Raw genomic sequence first — 20993 nt, 5'->3', positions numbered from 1 at the left:
TGGGTACATGTTTTTATGAAATGGGTAAGCTCTCTCATTGAGAACAACTGCCTTACCTCTTTGTTTTTCAGGGCATTGTATGCTTTTTCTTGATCTTTGTCTCACGATTTCCCTCCGACTTCCATCAATTCCTCCCCGGATTTCACCCATTCCATTGTTCTTCACGTCCATTTCGCAAGTTCAGGCATCGGACGATTTTTCTATATCCAAATCGCAACATTTGTAAATGGGTCTTTTCAAAGTTCCTTGAATGTGGGATCTGAAAGTCCAAGACTACATAATTTTTTGTTTTAAAACAAGCTCACCTTCTAATCGAAAATCCCCGACTTCCGTCCGACTTCCAAAACTGCTGCCTCCAAAACTGCTCCAAAGGCTTTGAAAATGTCGAAGTTTTTCTTCTACACCGCAATATCTTTAGAGATCCACTTGATGTTCATGCCGATATCATTGACAACTATTCCGGCAGATGTCGAAAAATCGTCAGCTTCACGGGACGTTCGAAGTTTCACTGGATCAACATAACTTTGTCCGTTGATCCGTGAGCTCCTTTCATCTCTTTGTTTGTGAATAACCATCTCCTCAACTTTTTTTTAGTCAGGCGATATTGACGAATTCCTCTATATCGAACAAAGCGTTCTCGTCGTACACAGGATCTGAAAAAAAACTAATTTTCATTTCAAGATATGCATACTAGAAACACGCGGATATAATGTCCTTCAAGCCGTTCACTACAAACCCATATATCACATTTCCTGTGAAAGATATCACAAAATTCTTATATTGTGAGACAAAGTTTGTCAGTTGACCAGTTGAGCTAAAAATTGACAGTTTGGGAGACATTCTATACTAGGTTTTCACAGTGAAAAAAATAGACGATTGCGATTGTGATAAAAAATTATTCACAAAACGATTAAAGTTAATGAAAAGTTAGCTGGAAACTTTTTCCATCCAGAAAAGAGTCAAGTTTCACGATTTGCGTCTTTGTTTCACTATCCGTGTCAACAACCGTTGCGCATTCACTCGCGTTATGCGGCAACAGAAGACACGCAACGCGGTTGGCGAGAGAGCGAATTTGCATTTTTTAGAACTTTTTAATGATTCTGAGAAAAGAAAATCTTAGCTTTATGTTTCTCGATGTCGAAATCTTCTGTGTTTGAAGGTTGAAACGGTCCACAGAGGTTCTTAATGTCGATGTTGATGGATTTGACGACATTTTTTAGAAGAATTTTCAGATCGAACAGAGGAAAAAATAATTGAGTTCAGAGACACACCAAGGTTGCTACAGTATGCTGCTTCATCTCAATTGAGCCGGATTTTTCACTGAAAAATACCAAGGGGACGATGATTTCGAATGTGAAATCAGTTTCCAAGAGAATCTCAAAATTATAACAAGCTAAAAATTTGTATAGGAGGAAAATTGTAGGACAAAAAAAAAGAACTTCAGCTGAATACCAAAAATAGTTAAACTTGAAACTGTTTGTGAGTCTTCAAGAGGAAATTGACAAATTATTTGTGCTATGATGAAATGGTTGGCGTATAAGTCAAACGTGAAGGTTCGTCGGGGAATCTGAAATCAGCAGTACAAAAATTGAATGAGTCTGATAGATGTATAATTCACCCCTGATAAACTGAAACTTTCTCACAGGGGGCAACTTGGAAAGGAATAAATCAAGAAAATTTATAATCTTTCGAGCAATGGGTAATAATGCTTAATGGCTCTCGGAGAGTCTTGGAGTTGTTATCTTTCATTAAAAATATGTTTGAAAATAGCGATTTTGGTCGGAAAAGTGAAAAGAATACAAAGTTTCAAACTTCCAGCTCATTAAAGTTACTGAAATCCCAAAATATTAAAGATTTACTGGATGAATTCGTATAACGAATTAAAAACTTTATATAATTCATTGGGTTTACCGCAAGATAAAAGTTTGCCATTTCTGTGCTAATGATAATGGAGAACGTTAATATCTGAAAGTCGTTACGGAAACATAGGAACTATTCAAAAAAAAAACTCCAGAACCTTCAAGATTCATTATTAATTCTTGATTGTAAATCAACCTTGTTTCCATAAGAATAAAACTCACTAAATTAAAACTCACTAATCTAACTGTCAATCAGCAACTCGATTACATCATCTCTGCCTGAATTTCAGAACCAACGGCGACGGTTCGTGAGCATAATTTTTTCAAACTTCTTCTAACTTGTAAACTAAAACTCATACTTGCAACGGGCCGGGCCGGACTTTTTTCAGAATTTTCGGGGCCCGCGCCCTTCCCGTCTCGGCCCGGATTTTGTTTTTCCGATTATGAACTCAAGCTTGAATACTTTCTCTTTTTAGGAAATAGATGTCAGAGCGTTGCACACTTGTACAGTTTTGCATCGCACCTCAGAAACTTTTTCCTGTTTAATTTAGTCTGCTTACAGCGGTTATAATAAAAGATTTTTTTTATTTTGGTGCATTTTCCATACAAAAAAGTCAAAATTTTGTCTAAGAAATATGGTACAAGATATCCAATTATCCTCATTTTTCTCTGTCTGTTGTTCTTAACAACGAAAAGCGTTTCCTGAAACTCGGGATTCCTTGAATGCGGATGAAATTTCAAGATTTCAAAAGATTTTCCGAACATTGTTTTTTCAAATTACCCTAAACCAATAAATAATCATTCCCTCCAACAATATAAACTTTTTTCAGAACGCCAAACGTTTTATTCCTTTCACAGCCTCCATGAGCCCATCAAACATCAATTTCCTGTTTTCTTTGAGATCCCCGAAATGTTGGAAAAACATCTGGGCTCCGAAGTGCAATATCCCCAGTTTTTATAAAACATTTTTTTTCCTGATGCGCTAAAAATTTGTAAAGAAGGAAGGTTTTAAAACAAAAAAATAGAATTATTCTTTCGGGGGAATGTGCAAAAAATAAAAAAATCGAAATGTGAAAAGTGTGAAAAACGTAGAAAACTTAATCTTGTCAAAGGAGTATAAAATCAGGAATACGAAAGTTACATGAGTCAAACTGAAAGATGTATACTTTACAGTTTCACACCTGCTTAGCAGAAGTTTTCTCACATGTGGGGCAACTTGGAAAGGAATAAATCAAAAAAAATATGCATAATCACATGAATGTGGGCCGAATGCAGAAAAACTTGACAATATAAAAGAAAAGGCGACTTTCTCGAACTTGTCTGCATTTGAGAATGGTTTCTTGTTCCTGGAACTTCATTCTCCTCATCTTTCTCAATTAGATATATTCCGCGTGTTGCCTGTCGAGACCTGAAATTGTCTTGCCGGTTTATCTGATTCAAAGTCATATCAAGAAGTTTGTGTTATGGATGGCAAAGCTTTTCAAAAATGTCATTACAGTCATGTCAACTACTCCATTGATCCTTGCACCGATTTCTACGCACATGCTTGTCCCACATCGTTTGAAGGAAGCTTTTTCCAAATGTTGGGCTCCAAAAGGGATGTAATGGTGGACAAGTACAAGAAGAACAATGAAAAATTCAAAAGATTCGTTATTTATCAGAAACGCTGATTAAATACACAAATTAAATATTTTCTGAATGTCGAGACACTGGTCACGATAGATAGTATCATCATGCGAGAACGAAATCTTCGTCTAGATGGGTAGTAGGTTTTTTTTCAAACCAGCATTAATACAAAAATCATGTTTGCAGTAGGATGGATCTAGTGGAAATTCATCTGACTGATTTTCAAAAGATGTCCGATGACCAGAAACAGAAATTATTCCGACAAATTATCGTTGGAAACAATCAATATGTATTTATGAAACAATTGAACTTAAATATGATATATCCTTGCAGGCCCAATTGAAAACTGAATTGAATCAGGCTGCTAATGCACTGGCTGTGTCAATCATTTTTGACAGACTTGACAAAAACGCTCGGAGTTTTTTCGATAAACTCAAAAATTATGCTATGAAAGTTATCGAAGCTACACCGTGGGCGAAGACGTATCAATCTATCGAGATATTTCAAGAAGCTCTAGACAAAATCGAGCTTTTCACTTTCCGTGATGCTCGGCTTGCTGTAGAACTAGCAATGGACAAATATAACAAAATTTTTGATTCCTGCCAATCTACGTAAGCCAATGTTGAGCTTGAAAATCAAATATTTGAAAGTTTCAGTGTCCATGGGTCCTACTCATCAGAGCATGCTGAAACTTTTTGCGAGATTGTCGCATGCCGCCACGCAAAAATGTTTCTCGATACTCGAAGCGAGAAAGTTTTCGATTTTGGGAGGTACACAGTCTTGGGAGATAAAGGTTCAATGTTAAATCACAATGATGTGGGTGATACGAAAAATTCGTCATTTCATAAACTAATTTTCAGACAGCAGTTTTCTTCTCCAATGACTTTCTCCTACTATTGAGCACAACTCATCTATCGGATAAAGTAAATAAACACATTTACTATTTCAAAAAGCACAGAAATTTCAGTTTGGTGCTGCTGGGTTTGTTTTCCTGCATGAAATAATGCACACATTGGTTATGGGACCGACAGATTTCTTCAATCCTTTGATTCCTTTCTGGACAACAAAAAGTGACGGCGTCGCTGAGCAAGCGATGAAAACTTGTACCACTTTTCCTATCATGGTAAGTTCAGAGGCCATATTCTTGAGCACTCATCGGAAAACCAATTTCTTTCCAAAAATCAACTGAAAAAGCGTGAAAATTGAAAAAGAAAACTGTTTTCCGCTCAGAACCCCTTCTATTTTCACAGGATAGGGATGCTTCATGAACAATCTTTATCTGAAAATGAAGTTTGTGGATAAAAACGTATAATAAATCCATTACTATCTACTTTTAGGTCGGAAAATTGATGTTTTTCTACTCAAAAACTATGTTTTTTATTAGAAATGGCCTGAATAGATGGATCTAGAGATTTTAAGTACTGTATCTAAAAAGGAGAATCTATTTCAATAGTTTTTTTCTAATCCTTTGAGTCAGAAAGTCATATAATTAATGTTCAGTACACTTTCTTTCTCTCGTTCTCCTTGTGGAAAAACATTAAGTTGATTTTTTGGAATAAAAATGGTTTTCCGAGAAACGTTTTTATGGATTCAGATTGAAACCGTATAGTTCAAAAATGATACAGTATGTAACCGAAAATTTTGCAGGGATGCAGTCCTAATGCAACATTTGAGGAGGACGCATCAGATATGGCCGCCTACCGCATTGCTTGGGATTTTTACCGGAAGTCATATAGACGGAAGACAGTTGTCAAAAACTACGAATCATTGACAAAAGACCAACTATTCTTCTATGGAGCAAGTGTGTTGCTACGTGACTCGGTGTTTTTTTTATTCTCTTTTATATTTCTTCCATACAAATTTTTCAGAGAGCAATGACGGCAATGAAAACCAACGAGATTGATCCACACACGAACAATTATCAAAGAGTGAACACTTTGATGTCTCAAATGCCGGCGTTCGGAGACGCTTTTCAATGCAAGCCAACGGATAAAATGATAGAAAACAAGGCGAGACATTGTGAACTGTATGGAAACAACGCGCCTGCCGTCAAGAAGAGAAAATTCTCTAGCAAGCGATGAAAACTAAATGTTTGGTTTAAATTATCTGAATAAATTTAATTGCATTTCATCATGTTGTTAGGAATCCCAGAGAATGCGTGATTTTCAAAAATCATGAAAGTTCGAATCCGCTCAAATAATTAAAACATGCGACTTATGGATACTCCAGAGAAACATTTCTATGTCAATTTATTTGACAATTTATCTGGTGCCGTTTCTGGGTTTTCTCATAACGAGGATCTTGACAAGACAAAAAAATGCGGAGGTAACAAAATAGACGGCCACCAAAACAAACTACCTCATCGCTACAATAACTGTACTATTGCCTTCTACACCATCTCTCATCTTGAGATGAAGAAGAAGAAGGCGGGAATTTGTCGAACAAGAAGTCGGGTAACAGGTTTCTCTCTTTCTCATCTGCGTTTCATGCAATCATCCATGTCTAACTTTTTTTCACCTTAGATTTCTACCTTCAACCTCGTATTTTTTTGTCAATTCACTGTTTTTTCTACTACATTTTATAGTAAATCATATATTCTAGGAATGAGTGTAGAGTGGAAATCAGCTCTCCGTCTTCAAATCGAAGCCCTTGCGAAGCGAAATGATCTGCACAGAAAATCATCAGAAGAAGAAATCAAGAAACGAATTGTTGATATGGACAGGAGAATCGTGAAACTAAGAGAATTGGTATCCACAAGTGCTAACGATGCTGCAATATTTTACTTGGAATGTGTCTGCCATGCAGACGAAACAGAACGTCTTCTGAATCGAGAAAGTTCAGTGGAGAAAGAGAAGAAATGGAGGAAAATGAAACGAAAACCCAGTTCGCAAATTGGCCCAACAGAATCCCGCACAGTTTCTTCTCTTCCAAGTGTGGTGAGTATTTTAAACAAAAAACCATGGTAAAACCTGTCAGAAGAGTCCCTTTAATATAAGAGCTCCTTTGATAAAAGAGAAACCTCACAAGGGTTTTTAAGACAAAACATCTAGAAAGCTTTCTTTTAATATCTGACCTCCTTTCAAGGACGCTGTAATATAAAGGCTCCCCAGCAATATTATTGTTTGATATCAAAAGTTTCCGTACATTTTCAGTGAAAAAAATTCCCGAAAATAAATAATTTCACTGAAGTTTGTAGAAAAACACCGTTTTTTTCTCATACAGGTTTACGGTATTTTAAGTGTAAATTTAGTCCCCTCCTGATGTCATCCAAACTATCAATGTATCCACACTAGAAGCTCAAGATCAAATGCCACAAAGGCCTCACTGGTGGGATCAATTTCAAATCTACAGAAGAACAGATCTCCTAAGATTCTCCAAACAAAACGACAGAAGAGAACTATGGAGAACGCAAAAGGATTTCTTCTTGACATGTCTTGGATTCATGGTTGGCGTTGGACATACAATGAGGTTTCCAGCAAAAGTATACCAACATGGAGGAGGTGTATTCTTTATCCCATCTTTTTCTCTCTCGTATTTTTTGGTCTTCCTTTAGTATTTTTGCATTTATCATTAGGACAGTACACAGGACAAGCTGCAAATACAGCGTTTTCGAAGTTGATGCCAATTGGATCTGGTTGGTTTTTTGCGTTTTTATCAAATGTATTAATTTTAATTTTAAGGTGTTGGGTGGGCTCTTGTTGTCATTGCAATACCCGTCGCGGTTTATTACAATATCATTGTTGCTTGGGCGATTCATTACTTTTTCCAATCAGCTAAAGGACTTTTGTTGGGCGATGAGTTGCCTTGGGAGACTTGTAGAGACGGTGAGTCCATTTTTTTAACTAAGAATATTTTTCTTCAATTTTAGAATGGCAATTGGATAACCGATGTTGCAACCTGCACAACTTGCACAGTTGTTTCAACTCTTCAAATTCTATCACAGCTCCAGAAGCATTTTTTCAGTATGCTTGCTTGTTATCTTTGCGATTTTAATTTGTATATACAGTTCTGAAGTGCTGTCTCTATCGACATTTGGAGATTTTGCTCTTGGCCCCTTACAATCTCATTTAGTGCTCTCACTAGCGGCCGCCTGGCTTTTAGTGTTTTTTGGTGTGTTCAAAGGGCTCGGATCTATTGCTCAAACGATGAATGTCACTGCTACAGTACCTTATCTACTGGTAAGCTTTTGAAATGTCAGAAATTGTTTTGTGAAATCCAAATTTCAGCTGTCAATCTTGTTACTGCGTGGAATCAGTCTTCCTGGTGCCAACAAAGGACTGTCTTTCTTTTTCACGGTGGATAGTACTAAACTTTGGAAGTGGCAAATTTGGAAATCAGCTGCTGAGCAGGTATTTTATGAACTTGGAATTGACGCGGGGCCTCTTATTTCAATGGCAGCATTTTCAAGGTACCGAAATAATGTGTACAGAGATTCAGTGCTTCTTGTAATAATGTAAGTGTCCTTTGAAAATAGGTTTTGTTCATTCCGATTGATTTAAGGGACGCCCTAACCTCGATTCTATCTGGGATGGTCATATTTTCATTTGTTGGTTTCATCGCGAGCGAGTCCAACAGCAACGTCAACGATGTTTTGAGTAATACAATTTTCATTTATTATGCTATATACAATTTGAAATCTTTCAGAACATGACCCTCTTTATCTCTCGTTTACTGTATATCCAGGTGTGACATCATTTATGTACTGGGGTGGGCTCTGGGCGACGATGTTTTTTGGGATGTTAGTTATGGCAGCGTTGGACGCTGAATTTGCATGGTGAGCATTTCAAAAGGAACTTTAATTTAGAAAATGAACAGGTTGGAAATGATTGCTTCTGCATTCATGAACCATTTTTCTACCAAAAACAAGGCTGTGGAAAACCGTCTGCTAGCATTTTTGTGTCTGGTTGGATTTTTCTTTGGACTCCCATTATGTGCACAGGTACTAAAGTGTATATTAACTCAACTCATTTTGATATTTCAGGGCGGAATATTTGTGTTTCATGCTATTGAAAACTTAAACGCGAACTGGAACTCGTTCTCATTGGCGTTGTTATCAGTGGCCATTGTTTGTTATGTTTATGGAATTGACAACTATCTCACTGATATTTCTGGCATGCTTCGAGTACCCAGAATTCCGATATCGAAGGCAATACGGTTTAGGGTAAATATTAAATAATCTTCAATTATAAAGTTTGGAGTTTAAGGACAAAATAGTTTCTATTCTGGGCCCTGGCGGAATCTACATCAAGTTTTCATTGTGTTTCATTTGCCCTGTAATTTTGACAGTTTTACTAGTCGCATCTGTGCTCGGCTACCAAAGAATTTCATTTGCGGGCCGCCCAATTCCAATTGACTATGAAATCGTTGCATGGGTAGTGATGATTGGACCTCTTTTAGTAGTCCCACTGGTTGCATTCTTACAAGTTCGACAAATTCGAAACGAAGGAAAACTACTGAAATCACTCTTCGATACTTCCGAGTGGCGAGAAAATCCAGATGATCTTCTAGAGCCTAAAGATGCCTACATGAAACAGGATAGTAAATACGAAAGTCCTCCAAATCGGCGGAGAACACCTACAATATTCACTCACCGAGAAAACACTTATATGTACATTGATTCTCGTGGACCAACAGTAAGGTCAAGAGTGTTCCCAATGGGTGCTCCTCTGGATCCGTATGGTTGGAAACTTGGAAGACTGAGAGATCACCAGCAACATATTGAAGAAGTGGAGTCCAACTATTCCGAAGAAGGATCCACCACTAACAATTCTTTTATGGCGTCTACCGTAAAACATAATGATGATGTGGAGCTGACACTTTTCGGATCGCCACCTGCTATTATGGGAGATGAAGATAAGAATATGGTTACAAAGTTTTCGGAATCTATGCCGGTAAATTACAAGTGTAGAAATGAACAAGCGGCGCCAGTACAGTCAAGAAGAGAACCGAGACTCGGTCGAATGGCTAGAAAGACAAGGAGAAAGAGAAGTGTGAGTTTTTTTATGAAGTTCGAAATGAAACAAAATTTTTCAGAGTCCATCTGCATCTGACCCTCCTGTCCCGACTAGCCCTCTACCACCACCTCCTCGTCTCTATCACTGCAAATCAGAACCACCCATGATGCGTTCAGAGGAGGAACACGGTACACCAAAAATCATCACACCTGATGGCTCTTGCTCAATATCCGATTCTTCTGACGACTCATCAGATGATAATATCCGGCGAGCTACAGTAATTCGTCGAAAAACCTCCGATGACGACGCATTCACTCAAATCTCCACAGCAGAATCAATTTCAATCACACCTTTGGACTTTCCAAGACAACGATCATTAAGTTCTGTTGCAATTTACGATCAGGAGCAGAAAAATGGAAGGTCGAAAGTTTTGTCACAGTTGAAACGCCCCACTCCAATTGTTATGCCACCAAAATAATGTTTGTTTTTTGTTTAGTTTTTTCATGAAATAACATCCTTTTTGTCACTTTTTTCATCATATCATCTTTAAAAAGACTCTCACAAAATTTGTTCATAATCTTCTTGTAAAGTGCGAAGCTTAAAAGCATGAATTGTGAAATGAAGGTGTGCGTAAGACAGCATACACAATCCGAACAGATTATCACGGTATGCGGGTATTGCTGATAAGAACGAATGAAATTGAAATTGGAAACTCAACAGCACTTTGCCTCGGACACCAGCTACGAGCATGTCGCAGGCAATTTCCTTCGTCCTCCTCGGTAAGTCACAAATTTTTCAAAATATTAATTTAAAAATATAACACTCTTAATGTTTCGAATATATGTTTCAGCTGGGATAGTAGCAGGCATCGGAATTGTAATTGCTTCATTAGTCCTTAACATCATCATTCTCGGAAATGTTAACGATCTCACCACAACAGTCAACAACAATCCAGTATGGCACTATTCTCCAGCTCCACAACAGAACTCTTCCACTGGTACAGTAAGCAACAGTGCTGCTTACCAACAAGCAGCTAATTATTTGTTGAATGGTCTGGATGATACTATCGATCCATGTCAAGATTTTTACGCTTTCACGTGTAACAAGGCTAGTCCTGTTTGTCTATTGAACTTCGAACATAGAAAATTTCAGTTCCTGCAAAACACCGATCTCGGAAAACTTGGCCGATCTCGTCTCGGAACTTATGACCAGGCTCAAATCGACGTGTACACTGAAATCGCTGCTGCTCTTGATAAAATTGACGTCGCTAGCACCACAACCTCCAAGACCGAGCGGATTACCAAAGCGGTGAGTATATTACGATTTCATCACCTCCAAGTCATGATTATAATGACTCAATTGAGGTGATTATTTTTTCTGAAATTCATTCCGAAATTTTTCGTTGTAAATTTAAAAGTTTTGTCATTGTCATCAATTCACATAAATCAGAAACTTCAAACTATTTTATCACCGTTTTTGATTATTTGATTACTTTATTTGAATAGAGGTAGCAACATAAAATTTTTCATTATCAGTGTATCAAGTGGTGAAAGTTTATTACAGGCATTTGACACGTGCAGAAAGAATTTGTTCAACCCACCAGACAAGTCTCAGGTTGTGTATGATGAGATAACCGCTTTGTAAGATAGTCATGCCAAAGAAGATAAAACAAAAATATAACTTTTTAGGTTCGGAGGAGTTCCATTTCTCGGAGAGAAGCTCAACCCGAAGATTGATTACTGGATGGTAGCTGGCCAAATAGAGCAAAAGCACGCTGTTGGAACCCTGACATATACCATTGCTTCTTCGGATTATAAGGATCACACCAAGAATGCTTTGTACACCGGACCAGTGAGTTTGAAACAGAAAAATGGGAAAATTGTTCGAGTTTTTTTTCAGCCGGGACTTTCTCTAGCCAGAGACTTCTACGTTAAGCCACAATACATCGCCGAAGTGAACGCTCGTGTTACTAAGGTTAACAGCCTCCTGTCTGCCTTTGCCAAGAATCTCAAAAAGACCCCTGGAGCTGATGTTCTACTCAATGCTGCTCAAGAAGTTGTTGCATTCGAAGTTCTTATCGCAATGGCTTCCTGGCCTGATGACTTGTTGAGGTTGGTTTCGATTTTGCTAGCTTTCTTTCTATCAATGTTGCACTTCGTTATCATTTCTTATCTAGAATGTGAAAGATCTGTCAAAGGACATGCAAGAACGAAGTGCACTACACATTTTTAAACTTGAATTTATACATCAAACTTTTTTCTAGAAACTACCAACAACAATACAATGCTTACAACATTGCTAGTGCTACAGCCGCATACAGCTCTATCAACTGGGCTTCGTACCTTGGACAACTTTTCGATGGAGTCGCAACCGTCAAGGATCAAGCTAACTACAACGTAACAGATATCTATCTCAATTATCAAAAACCTGAAAATTAACTCCAGATTGTTGTCACCGAGCCATCTTACTTTGCCTGGCTAAACAGTGTCTTCGCTGGTCAAACTTCCAATCAAACTGTTGTTGCCAACTACATGATTGCTCAACTTTTGGCTGATGAGTCTGATTTCATCAGTCAAGACACTGCCAGAGTTGCTTCTGAGAACAATTACATTCATTACGCACTTAGAAGCGGACGTGGTATTGGAAAGTAAGAAAAATAAGTGATAATTTAGCTGATTTGATTGATATTGTTCTATAGGCACGGAAAGAGAGACTACAGAAAGATGGACCTTGATGGAGCTTCTCAAGGATGCCTGGATCTTCTCACTGCCTACATGCCATACGGAACTGGATACGTTTATGTGAAATCAAAGGATCAGAAGTACCAAGTTCAAAGCGACGTCACAAACCAAACTGGTCTAATCATTAGCAACTTCCAGGTACATGAAAATTAAAGCCAAGACGTTATGAAACTAAAATCTTTAGAACATGATCAATTCCCTCCAATGGATGGATGACTTCAGTAAAAACCGCGCTCACAACAAATGTAACTTTTGATTGAAAACTTTAGAAAAAACAAAGCCAATTTTCAGCTGACTCTCTTATCAAGAACTTCGGATGGCCAACTGCCATGTTCGGTGATTTCAAGGATTTCACTGCTGTCGACCAATACAACCAAGATTACGCTTCCATCATTGATATCTATACCAAGGACAAATCTGATATCTACGGAATCTTTGCTGTCTTGAAAAAAGGAATGGAAGTCAGAGAGTTCTTCAGAATTCTGGGAGAGCCAGCAGATAGGTATTTTTTTTAACGTATGCAAAAAATCAAACTCAATTTTTAGGACTAACTTCCTCCAATCCCCAGCAATGGTCAACGCTTGGTACCAACCAGAGCGTAACTCGATCACCTTCCCATATGCAGCCTGGAACCCACCTTACTACAATTTCGCCTACCCACAAGCCTACAACTTCGCCGGACAAGGAGGTACCGGAGGTCACGAATTGACTCACGGATATGATGATGAAGGAGTACAATTCGGCTTTAATGGAGAGCTCACTGATTGTGCATGGAACAAATGCGGATGGATGGACACTAACTCATCTTCAGGATTCATTGATATGGCTCAATGTGTTGTTACCCAATTCAGCACTCAATGTTGCCCAGAGAAAACTGGAAATGTCCACTGTGCTAATGGAGCTACTACCCAAGGAGAAAATATTGCTGACTTGGGAGGACAACAAGCCGCCTATAGAGCGTACCGACAATATATTGCCGAAACAAGAGGAGGAGTCGAGGAGGACAGACTTCCAGGATTGGAGGCTTACACTCCAAACCAAATCTTCTGGATCACTTACGGATATTCATGGTGCATGAAACAATCTGATGCCAACCTGGTTCATCAGGTATGCTCCTTTTTCATTTGTATTAATTTAACCATAATTTTTCAGCTCCTCACCAACCCCCACTCTCCAGCCAAATGCAGAACGAACCAAGTCATGCAAGACATTCCAGAATTCGGAAAAGACTTTGGTTGCGCACGTGGAACTCCAATGTATCCAGAGCCAGCCAACAGATGCAAGGTCTGGGTTGGACAATAAATTATTTGTTATAGAAAAATGTGTTTGTTGAGCTTCCTTTTTTTTTTCATATTCTGTTGAACAACGCGTATTGTCTTATTCACCTACTAACTTTTCAAAACTAATATTTTTCATTTTGCTTCATTTTGATAGCTTATCTCCATATCAGTGATTTATCACACATGTTTTATTTGTTTAAGACTTTTAATAAAGTCTTAAAATAGGTTCTCAAGTGTAAACACATTTTTATGCTTCACGGCAATGTTGGAGGTACATATGAAGTGTGAAAAAGAAGAAAGGTAGATGGATGAGGAGAAAAGAAATCCGGAGAGATTAGTTGCACTTTCGAAAATTGAGATTAAGAGGACATTGAAAGAGAAGATATCCTCTCCAGAAAGGGCAATGAGATTGCATCGCTTGAGATGAAAACGAAAACGGGGTTGGTGTGTCTGGCGGATTTTGAACTGTCTGTCTGCAGGTTTCAATTGATTTCTTGAGATTAGATTTTTTATTCTGCGCTCGTGTGTTTAGATCTTTTGTGTTGCGATTTCTTCTTGCAAAACCATTCAGATTAGGAAGTCTCTTTTGTAGTGTAAGATGTTTCTTCGGGCATTTTTCAATTAATGAGCATGTTCATTTTGAAGTTGGCAGCTATCAGAAAATTCCGAGTTTTTTTGGTGTTTTCATCAGACACATTGTGTTCCTATTTTTGCTGTTATTTTTGCTGGTTGACTGGAAAAATTGTGAACGAGTCAAACTTGGAAAAGTAAATTGAATGATTACCACAAATGTTTTAATGAAAGCCCATCTATTTCGGGCTCTGTGCAACTTTATCTCAACGCCGAAAAATTCCACTCTAAACTTTTTTCTCAAAACTTATCATTCCATTTATCTATACGGTAAATGCAAAAAATCTAATCAAATAGATCTGGACTACTTTAAGTTCTCCCTACTCACCTCAAAGTAGGTCCAGTACATCAATCTTCAAAAAAATCCAGTACATCAATCTTCAAAAAAGTTCGAAAAAAGGATTTTCGTTGAAATTTTGAGAGGGAATTTCCCAAAGAATTGCTACTTTTTTGGGATTTTGTATAGGATATAAAATCTGGTACTGTAGGAGTTTGGAATCAGTAGGTTCGGAAAATCAGGAAATTGTGTTGCCTGACAATTTCAGAACTATCTAAATTTTAGGAAAAAGTAATTCAATGTACAAGGTGAGTTGTTGCCGTCCATTTTTCAGATTGAATTTTGATATAGTAAGATACAAGAATTCTGTTCAATTTTTTGTTTTGAGGTGCCGTATCTGCTCTAATACACTTTGAGATCAATTATCTATTTTCCTATGAATAAAATCAGAAATCTGCCAACTAATATAATATTGGGGATGTTATGAACAATTTTTTATCAGTTTACAGATTTTTGATATCTTTTGTAGGAACCGAGACAATTGAGCTCAAATGCATGAGTGTGGTAAATAGGTATACTGTAGCTTTTTTCCCAATCTCTTAGACTTTGTGTTCGTGATATTTTCCCCGCTGTTCTTCAGGTCATGTCATCCAAAACAATACTGATGGGATTTCAAATTCATTAATGAAAAGAGAAAAAAATCCGGCAAAACGAAAGCGAATCCGACAAGTAAGATAGACATTTTCCAACAATAGCCGCCCAGGGGGGTCAGTAGGGGAAAATGTTCTCATTGTGTCGTCTAATAGGACATAAACCTCCCACAACGAATGAAAAAATTCACGCGACCGACATTTCCGCGGATCACTCGCAAAAACTGTCACCCTCTTCTACCGTCGTCGGTGGTGGTGTCCGTTCGACGCTTTCTCTTCCACTGTTCTATTTGAAGACCCCTTCTAAACACATTCGACCACGCCTTCGACAAATCATTTTTCTGATGTGTAATAGAGAAGACAAACGGTCAATAAAACTGTATTTTTTGCAAGGAATTTATCTTTTTCTCTTTTTATTCATTTGGTTCCGTCTTTTTTCATCTTTCTGAGATGTAATGATATCCCACCTTTTTCTGGAAGAAATATGTCAACGATAAACGATTTCCGATGCAGAAAAAAAACTGTGGAAAATGACCAACCAAAAACGGACGGAGGAGACTTTCGTATATTCGTGTAGAACCTTTTTTTTCATACTGTTAAAAAACACCTTCAGATAACTCAAAATATAGTCCAGTCGTCTCGATGTCAAGTATTCTGGTCATGATGTCGCAAAGAAAACACTTATCCTTTCTTTCTTATGTGAGGTATTCTGGATTTTTCGTTCCTTCAAATGTCAAACATTATCAGTATCACCATGTTTATCATGATCTCCGTATCCTGGTCATAGGTGTTTTTTCACTTACATTCACATTTTGTTTCTCCTTCCGAATCGTCGCCAGAAACCACCACACTCTCATTTTGGATAAACTAAGAGAGATGCATGCATATATCTTAGTTCTCCTCTTCCATTTTCACATTCTCCCCATTAATCATTTCAAATCTTATGCCTTCGTCTCTACAAATCCCTCTTTCCACCCTCATGGCAACGGAGGACACGTGCCATTGCCTTCTCCTCCATCTTCTTAAGCTCTTTTTAGTTCTTATTATATCTTCTTGACGTGTCACCCAAGCTACAATTTCTTGTTTTTCAGGTGTACACCAAACAAACTAGTGGTACACAATGGTGGAGAGTGTGGATGAGATTAGTGGTCCAGTCGCTGCCAATGCCGATTCTTCGGTAATTATCAGAGGACATCAGGCACCGAGGCATATCAACAATCAAAAGTCATCATACTACGGTGGCATTCCAACACGGGTGAGCTAGGAACCAAAAAACTCCAGGGTTACTTATCGTATTTCCTCTAATAGAAACATTTGACCGTTAAATTTGAGCTCAATTATCTCGATTTCTGTGAAAGATATCGTAGTTTAGTCAACTGGTAACATATTGGTGATATTATGATTAATAATTTATCCGTAGACCATTTTTGGATATCTGCCGTAGAAATTGAGATAACTGAGGTCAAAGTCGACGGTTCATGTAGGATTTCATAAAAGGAAATACGGTATACTGAATTTTTGAAAATTTTATTTGAGCAAAATGAGGTTTCTAGCAATCCTAAGACAAGCATGCCGCACGCAACACTCTCAAAACTTAGTTTCAAGGCATTCCTGTTACATTCATTCCGTATTACAGTAAACCGCCAAAGATTGTGAAGATAGAATCACATTTTCTTGAGTAATGGATTACTGTAACACCCTTCTTCACAAAGAAACGCTGTAATCTCGGTCCTCAAAGCAGTCAGCAGATTACTGTAACTGTTTCTTCGCCCTGCACAGTTTTCGATAATGATACAACAACCATCGAAAAAAATTCAATTCGCGCCGAGAAAATTATTGAAAGGGAAAGGCAAAGAAAAAGGATAGCGATTTTTTATTTGAAACGGTTCAGAAAAGAATGCATTCACTTTTTTACATCGTTCCTTATCTATCGTTATTCTCTCCTATTTTTCTATCTTCTTTCGTTTTTTTCTTTTTTTTTTTCTCCGGGTGATTGATTTTAGTGATAGATTCGATAAACTAAAGTTTCATTAGATCACTATCTACCGTATAAAAATTTCGTTGTTGCATTTTATAAATAAACAACCTGCCTTAACTCTTTTTTTTCAAAAAAAAATCACACGAAATTTTTTGAAGTCATTAACTCCTTATTGGCTTTGTTTACTCCTGTTGTCATTGTCACATGAATTTTCCAATGAGTACAATTCTAGTTGTTGACTGGAAATCAGACAAGCCAACTCTTGTTTTCCAAAGAGGGACTAGCTCCGCCTCTTCTCTATCTAGAAGCTGAAGATCTCGTTTTCAGATTAACATACTTTAAGAAGGCATTCCCTAATTTCTTTTCCAGCATGCCTTAATAGATTTTTCTCCACGTTTTTAATTAATTAATGCAAAAATATGTCCAAAGCTGTCATTGTTTTCCAAATTTCCAGACACACTAAACTACGGTATCACTCATTTTGATTGTATTTTTTTCTGCTAAAAATGAAAAATTCGTGTCGTTTTATGGCGAGTCTTAAAGCAAAATCACAGTCAAAACGAGTGATACCGTAATTTAATATTTCTCGAAGTCTGAAAAACAACGTGAGTTTCAGATAGCGTTCTCCAGAAATTTTTTTTTAATGCGAAAGTGAAATTTTATTTTAAGCAGCATCTTTTCAGGTAATAAGAAGCTGTAAGATGTCTCCAGCAGATTCTATGGAGTGTTTTTCTACATGTAGCTCTTTATATTCAAGTGACTCCGAAGAGGAGGTCGTCATCAAGAGACCACGTATCATCCGAAAGAACGCTGGAGTCAATACGGACGCCCCAATAGCCGCTCCAGCTCCAAAGGTAAGCCAAAAGCTGGATCACAAAGCTACTTTTTGTCTTCTTATCTACAGCCAATCGTTTCCGAAGGAGTTATCCGTGTGGTTCCTCTTCGTCCGGTCTTCACTGTTCAATTAATTCCATATCAGAAACACAAGGAATTTGACAAGAAGGCACCAGAGTTCCCAACTCCAATTGAAGAATACCATGGAATTCCAGTGGATCTTACTAACGTATGTGTGTCCTATTTTTGAATCAGTTTGATAATGAATAATTTCAGGTTCAACCTCCACAAATTGACACTCAAGAGCAACTTCGTATTCAACGAATGAGAAAGTGTCGTCTTTTTGAGTATCTGACCGAGGAACAATACCGAATCGTTTGGCATTCGGTCCGTGCTGATGGAGAGGAGCCTAATGTCAAATATTCGGTTCCATTCACTACGGATAAAAGCAATTTTCTTGCAAATGGAGTAAGTTGATCCTTCCCCCGTGACATATGATTTTTATTCAAAAATGATTTCAGTCCTTAACTTGTGTTTTTTGTCTTTGGGCCCTAGTGAATACATAAGAATGTAGTCAATGAGATTAGTTATCATACTGGTAGAAGAGGGAGTAGAGTGTGTTAATCCCTGACGTCGTTAACCTAAGGGTCGCCTGATATAGCACGTAATAGAATAGATAGGCTTCTAGTTTCAGACAGACGAGAGACACTGAGTGGAGTAAACATACATTTTTTTCAGGATTTCACAACGGTCCCTGCTGAAACTTGGGCTAAGACACTCGAATATGCTATGCAACGAAGCGAGAACATTCGCGATCTCCGACGTACAATCATCAGAAATGTAGTTTCGAATTTATTCTTCCGGAAACATTCTTAATTTTTAGGTCCCGCCACGAAACGATAGATCTGCTCGACGAAATGCCATGAGAAGATACAGAAACGACAACCGAATCCGTCGCCGCTTTCCACACATCATTTCCACATACGAATTGGATTGAAGTCCACAATAGCGCCGAAAACCATAACTTCATCTTTTGAGTAGAATCATCATGATAATAAAACAACTAACTGTAACGCTTAATAATTTTTCAACCCTTTTCTTTTTTTCCCTTCGAAAAAAATTAGCGTAAAACCAGTATTAGAAGGACCGAAACCTTCTACTGTTCTAACTAGGGAAGGTTGTTTGTGGGGTATGGGACTTTGTTATGAGACCTATATCATTCGAAAGCTGAAAATGAGACATTTTCAAAAATGTAATTCGATTTTGCTGCGGACTTGCCATATTCGAGAAAATCGAGTTTGAAATCTCAATTTTGGAAAAGCAAAGGGGGGACCCCATGGTGACTTTTTTCCAAAAAAATTTTTTTTTTGAAAAAACATGAAAAACTTACAGGATCATACTGTGTTCTCTGTAACTGTTTGAAATTGTGGTTACATGCTTTTGAAAACTATTTTTGAGTCATTTTTTCAAACCACTTTTTGACTTTTGAGAATAGAAAGTTAATGGTTTACAAAAGATTTTCGATGTTTTTTTTTTATTGTGATCGCAAATTTAGAAATTTCTGTACAATTTTACCAAGTTTAAGCGTTTTTTCTTTCAGAAAAAACATTTTGAAAAAAAGTTCCATGGGGTATCCCTTGACTTTTTTTTTGAAAATTTTTGAAAAATTTTTTTTCGGCTGAAAAGGTATTAAACGAAAAAGAACAAGCAAATTAGGTTTTTACAAAATTTGATAACCTATTTTCTTCTCGGGATCAAGACATTTTGATTCTTTTTCTGATTTTCAACAAACCGTAGTCCTACGATGATCGCCCAGTAACACTCAAAATTTGAGAAATCATAGACACAAATCATGTCTGATTGATGTGTGGCTCTTAAAACGAACCATCCTTATGAACTTTGACAAAAGATATTACTTAGAACATTTAAGAAAGTACAATTTTTCAGTATCAAAATGAAATGTTTTTGAAAAATGTGTTCTTAACATTTTGAAGATTTCCACAAAGACCGAAAACAAAAACAAAAACAAACAAAGGAGAGAGGAATCGAACCCAACCCTAGTCAGTTACCGTTCTCCCTCTTCACCGCTACACCACCAGTCGCTGCTTTCAACTAGTTCCACAATGCATATAAGAAAGGGGGAGATCTGGCCCTCAAAATATTCGAATTTCAGCCAAATTTCAAATTCGATTTTCTCGGATCTGGAATTTCCGCAGCAAAATCTGAATATATATATATATTTGAAAATGTCTCATTCTCAGCTTTCGAATGATATAGGCCTCATATCAAAGTCCCATACCCCAGTTACAACCTTCCCTAGTAAGGTACCTTCGGAAAATCTTTCTGACACAGGGTCCCTTTAATTAGAAAGGGATCCTTCATTTTTCCTGACATTTTCTTTTCAAAATATTGCATCAAAAAATTTGGTGAATACTCGTCCCAAATCCATGAAAATTTCAGGGAATATTGGAATTTTCTGAATATTTTTTCACTGAAAACCTATGATAAACTGTAGTTTTAAGCGATACGGCGACTTGGAAAGGGGCAATTATATTTTTCCAAGCCAATCTCGGAGGGTCATATGAGAGGGACTCTTCTATTTAAAAGGCTTTTCTAATACATTCTTCACGCCATATATTTTCCTGTCATTTTTTTTTCGAAAAAATTTATAGTGGTTTTGGCAAAATAAACTTAAAAAATTTTCAGACTATTTTTTGCAAGGCTGGAAGAAACATAAACTGCAAACTTTTCCAGACCGTTAGAACTTTTTACTTGGGTGGCGTCGACTCAATTCCAGAATTTCCATCATTGGATTGAATTAAGATTGGGCGAAGAGCTTTTGCTACATTTCTCAATTTTTCAGCATTTTCATTCACTTCTTTATCAACTAAATAATATGCCAAGTTTATTAATAAGAGTTTTTCAGACATTTTTCTTATCACAGATTCACAACAATATCTAATCTCCGTCTTTATTGTTTCAAAGCTTTGTGTCTGTGACACATAGGAATAAGTAATTTGATATCTAATTGTGCACAGTGACTTGATTTACAACCCACACCGGAAAACAGAGGTAACTCAGAATAAGGAGCAGCAATCGTTGGACGAGAAAAAGGATAAACTAAAACTATTACTACTGAATATTGGAGATTGAGCTAATGTACA

At 37.3% G+C, this 20993-nt stretch overlaps 4 protein-coding genes across 4 annotated transcripts; all 4 read left to right on the top strand.

Moving 5' to 3' along the window:
* Positions 1 to 3359: 3359 nt before the first annotated feature.
* CBG00202 lies at positions 3360 to 5566 on the top strand (the record flags this gene model as incomplete). The annotated part of the gene is made up of 8 exons (XM_045240168.1): positions 3360 to 3460; positions 3672 to 3774; positions 3819 to 4096; positions 4142 to 4301; positions 4346 to 4408; positions 4453 to 4608; positions 5133 to 5306; positions 5354 to 5566. The coding sequence occupies 8 exons, from the start codon at positions 3360 to 3362 to the stop codon at positions 5564 to 5566; spliced, it is 1248 nt and encodes a 415-aa protein (XP_045091501.1).
* Positions 5567 to 6088: 522 nt separating this feature from the next.
* On the top strand, positions 6089 to 9917 carry Cbr-snf-12 (the record flags this gene model as incomplete). The annotated part of the gene is made up of 11 exons (XM_045240167.1): positions 6089 to 6421; positions 6736 to 6985; positions 7039 to 7119; positions 7166 to 7309; positions 7449 to 7663; positions 7712 to 7938; positions 7986 to 8080; positions 8130 to 8259; positions 8301 to 8646; positions 8684 to 9475; positions 9519 to 9917. The coding sequence occupies 11 exons, from the start codon at positions 6089 to 6091 to the stop codon at positions 9915 to 9917; spliced, it is 3012 nt and encodes a 1003-aa protein (XP_045091500.1).
* A 270-nt stretch (positions 9918 to 10187) lies between these two features.
* Positions 10188 to 13482, top strand: CBG00200 (the record flags this gene model as incomplete). The annotated part of the gene is made up of 10 exons (XM_045240166.1): positions 10188 to 10218; positions 10290 to 10777; positions 11003 to 11079; positions 11128 to 11550; positions 11703 to 11835; positions 11884 to 12086; positions 12138 to 12318; positions 12365 to 12425; positions 12472 to 12641; positions 12670 to 13482. 10 exons carry the CDS (start codon positions 10188 to 10190, stop codon positions 13480 to 13482), a joined length of 2580 nt encoding a protein of 859 aa, XP_045091499.1.
* Positions 13483 to 17696: 4214 nt separating this feature from the next.
* Positions 17697 to 18826, top strand: CBG00199 (the record flags this gene model as incomplete). Its single annotated transcript, XM_002645244.2, has 5 exons — positions 17697 to 17849; positions 17900 to 18058; positions 18106 to 18297; positions 18568 to 18669; positions 18713 to 18826. The coding sequence occupies 5 exons, from the start codon at positions 17697 to 17699 to the stop codon at positions 18824 to 18826; spliced, it is 720 nt and encodes a 239-aa protein (XP_002645290.2).
* Between the last annotated feature and the right edge of the window lie 2167 nt (positions 18827 to 20993).

The sequence above is a fragment of the Caenorhabditis briggsae genome (genome assembly GCF_000004555.2).
Source record: "Caenorhabditis briggsae complete genome, chrX, whole genome shotgun sequence".
Classification (NCBI taxonomy): domain Eukaryota; kingdom Metazoa; phylum Nematoda; class Chromadorea; order Rhabditida; family Rhabditidae; genus Caenorhabditis; species Caenorhabditis briggsae.
Note: the sequence above shows the minus strand (reverse complement) of the source record. Positions and strands in the feature narration are given on the sequence as shown.